Source organism: Priapulus caudatus, unplaced genomic scaffold (assembly GCF_000485595.1).
Source record: "Priapulus caudatus unplaced genomic scaffold, Priapulus_caudatus-5.0.1 Scaffold3271, whole genome shotgun sequence".
Lineage (NCBI taxonomy): Eukaryota > Metazoa > Priapulida > Priapulimorpha > Priapulimorphida > Priapulidae > Priapulus > Priapulus caudatus.
The window spans coordinates 12885-16409 of NW_014580332.1; the positions used below are offsets into that span (position 1 = coordinate 12885).

Here is a 3525-nt window from a genome sequence, read left to right on the forward strand (position 1 = left end):
AGAGAGAGAGAGAGAGAGAGAGGTGTGCGCGCGCGCGTGTGTGTGTGAGAGAGAGAGAGAGAGAACCAAAAAGGAAGTGTTTGAGGGGGAAATCAACGTTGAGCAAAAAGCCGTTGGGCCAACGTTGGCTGTCAGACATTGGGCCAACGTTGGCAATATGACGTTGGGCCAACGTTGGCGCGCTGAGCAAAAATCCGTTGGGCCAACGTTGGCAAAATGACGTTGGGCCAACGTCATTTATCTGGGTAGTCAGTATATGTCCGCTAATAGGCGAGACAGAATCTCTATCAGCGTGTGTGTTTTGCGATTTATACGGGAACACGGATCACAATGCGTGGGAAAGGTTGCAAGCCGAAAAGTTACGCATTTTAACTCTGCATGTGAGGTTTGCTCATTTAACAAAATGTATATATACGAACCAGGCTTCCGGGAATCGTCTATTCAAATCAGTTACGCTTTTGTAATCCAAATGATCATAATGATTGTGGCTTATCAACACAGCGTGGATTTCTGAAAACGTCAAGGCAAGGAGTACGCATTGGGTTTTCTATTTCTGAACCAATGAGCCACTAGTAGCACTAGAACAGCATGAAGACAAGGAACCACATTTCAAAATCGATTAACTTTTAGCCGTGGAGAATGCATCGTAACTGGCGCAGGTTATTACTGCGATTATTTTACAAATATACAGGTTACTATCACAATTATATTATCACAAAAAATATGCGCACATGATGTTAAATTACGATATCATTCAAATTTCGATCAACTATAAACCCTAGATGATATAGTAAGATGACACACGCACTCATTTCATCGAAGAGGTTGGACAGATTGGGAGGGACCAGGCGATAGCGCAGTGGCCCCATGTACTGTGTCGGCTCAGCTACCCTCGAGAACATGGGATCCGTGAGTAGATTGATCCCGTCGAACTGGACTAGACTTGTCGCGTGGCCGATCCAAGTGACCCTAACGCCATCTGTGGGCTGAAGTACGGCATTGACGTTGATCGGCAGTATCGGTAGTCGCCGGTCCAGCTCCTGCGGGAAACGGTGAGATTATTTACCATGACGATTTTTTCCCCGGTTTTTATGTTTATGTTTAAAGCGAGTCTTAAGGTTAGGCTTAGTGTTACGGTTATGGTTTGGGTTAAGGTGAGGATCAGAGGTAGAGGTTAGGAATAAGGTTAGGGTTATGGCAGGGTGCGAAATTAATGCGATACTCCCTGATTTGACATATGCAGGAGTCCGTGTGACTCCCTGAAAATTCTGCCATAATATGGCAGACGTGCTATCGCATGAATCTTTAAAATAAGCACATGCATTATTATCTTTAATTTTGAACTTAAGACTGCGGACTCCCTCATTTTGCTGCGGACTCCCTCTTTTTGAAGGCAGGGAGTCCGTTGGACTCCCTTGTTCAAAAGTTAATTTCTACCCCTGTTATGGCCTGCGGCTGGACACACTCAGAATACAGAGTAATGGAGTTGACTGATAGCACGACTCTAACGAAGTGCTTTTTCACACATGCAGTAAAAATCTTACCTGTGTTCCAGGTATTTTAGGCCTTTTCTCCCTCAACCATTTACTCATGTCATTCAAGCTTTTCACGTTTATCGGCGACGTCCCTGATGATGCTCTGAGTGGATTCGGAGATACCCAGTCTGTCCACGGACAACTGTAGGTGCTTCCTGTTTTGTTCGGTAGAGGTTTCCATGTCTTACTATCCGTCGCGTTGCTTGCCTATGCGCCACGAAAAGCCCACGGCAATCAATAAATCAATGGACTTGAAATATGTTTAGAGAATACAGGGTTTCTTTTGAGGAAAAATTAAACAATGGCGGTAATGGCCAGTTTGGGGAAAAAACGTGCATGATGAATTCAAACTTGACAAAGGCGTGCAGTAGGCACGAATGTGGATTCTGCAGGCAGACGCGGGGGGAGAGAGGTAGAGGGAGTTCTGGGGGTCTCCCCTAGCAAAATTTAAAAAATTTGAATGTCTTAGACTAGACTGCATTTGATGCACCCCCGAAAATAAAATTTCACCTTTTAGTTTAAATCTTACTCTGTTAGCAGACCTACCAAGTCTCACGCTGCACATTTCGCGGGAGACTCACGCATCTGGACCCATTCTCCCGCACTCCCGCATGCCCTACACATTCTCACGCATACACGCAAAAGAAAAAAAAGAGAAAAAAAGCAGACCGCGACACCACTGTTACCCACGTCTTTGGCTGTGCACATCGTGGCTCGTGCTTGCTGGCTGGGGCGGCATTGGTTGAAGTAACCCGTATCGCCGGCAAAGAAGAAGCAGTGTTTTGGACCAATCACGGCCCAGCTTCCCCACAATACCTGCAAAACAAAAACAGATAACATCTTTGATGAATCTTCTGAACTTTCTAACAAAGATTTGTGCCATAACTGTTGACGGACGCACAGACGGACGCACGCACGCACGGACGCACGCACGCACGCACGGACATTCATGCGATTCTACAAGCTGAAAACTGAATTCTACTTTCTGAAAAACGAGAAGATGGCACTAACATCTTCACCATATAATCCTAACATCTTTATGGGCTAGAAATGTTAACTTTGATCGAGGGATAACCTTCTGCTTAAGCTGGTTACTATCGCTGAGAATCTTGTTGTTTTTTAGTCACGCAACATCCAAAAAACATACACGATTGATGCATGAACACAGTCATGGCCCGCTTACTTACATTCTCTGCCAAAATGAAGGAGTCCAAAATAAAAGTTCAAAACTAAAATATAGCAGGATCCATAAACAATAACCACTGCAATGATAAATTATTGCATACTATATATATCTCCTGTACAGATGACAAATAATATGATCTTAACGCAGTCTGATTTTAACACGAAAGAAGAATTTTATTTAATAATTGTTGGAATTTTTTGGTACGTTTATCACGTTAAGTTTCGCGCAGACCCATGCTGACATAAAATACTTGATTAGTATGAAACAGACACAAAGAACGTGAAATTTTTATGAGGTTTTGCATCTACTCGCTTTTCTTCATAAAGACCAATACACATGGTTTTTGGAGTTTAATTAATTAATTAATTAATTACCTTATTACTATCCTGTTGCGCAGGCGTGAAAACCATCTGGATATTTGGATGCGTCGGTAGTTCCTGTTCTTCCCACCAGGTCATCTCCTTGGTGTTTTTGCAACCACATCCTTTAAACCAGCCATCCAATCCTTCAGGTACAAACCACCTACAGAAAAAATACCTTGATTAATTTTAATTTAATTAATTTAACGATCTTTCACCATCGATGATCAATAACCAGTGCGTGAGAAGAAATGTGCCTAAAGGAAAGTTAGAGAATACGGATAGTTCCCTTATTCCTTTTCCCATTACATTATAGCCTATAAGTAAAACATCACAAACTCATAGTAATTTTTGCGCCGGAGTATACCAGAGAGGGTGTGTATGTGTCAGAGAGAGAGAGAGAGAGAGAGAGAGAGTGTGTGCGCGTGCGCGCGTGTGTGTGTGT

At 43.1% G+C, this 3525-nt stretch overlaps 1 protein-coding gene across 1 annotated transcript in view; it reads right to left on the bottom strand.

The window, feature by feature from the left end:
* The window catches only part of LOC106819355 (N-acyl-phosphatidylethanolamine-hydrolyzing phospholipase D-like), a 13128-nt gene that overhangs the window by 7934 nt on the left and 1669 nt on the right, over positions 1-3525 (bottom strand). Inside the window, exons 2-4 of the mRNA XM_014824002.1 lie at positions 1545-1742; positions 809-1040; positions 420-510 (exon numbers count right to left, since the gene is read on the bottom strand). Coding sequence (XP_014679488.1) covers positions 420-510; positions 809-1040; positions 1545-1742 — 521 coding nt within the window. The remainder of the gene's footprint in view (positions 1-419; positions 511-808; positions 1041-1544; positions 1743-3525) is intronic.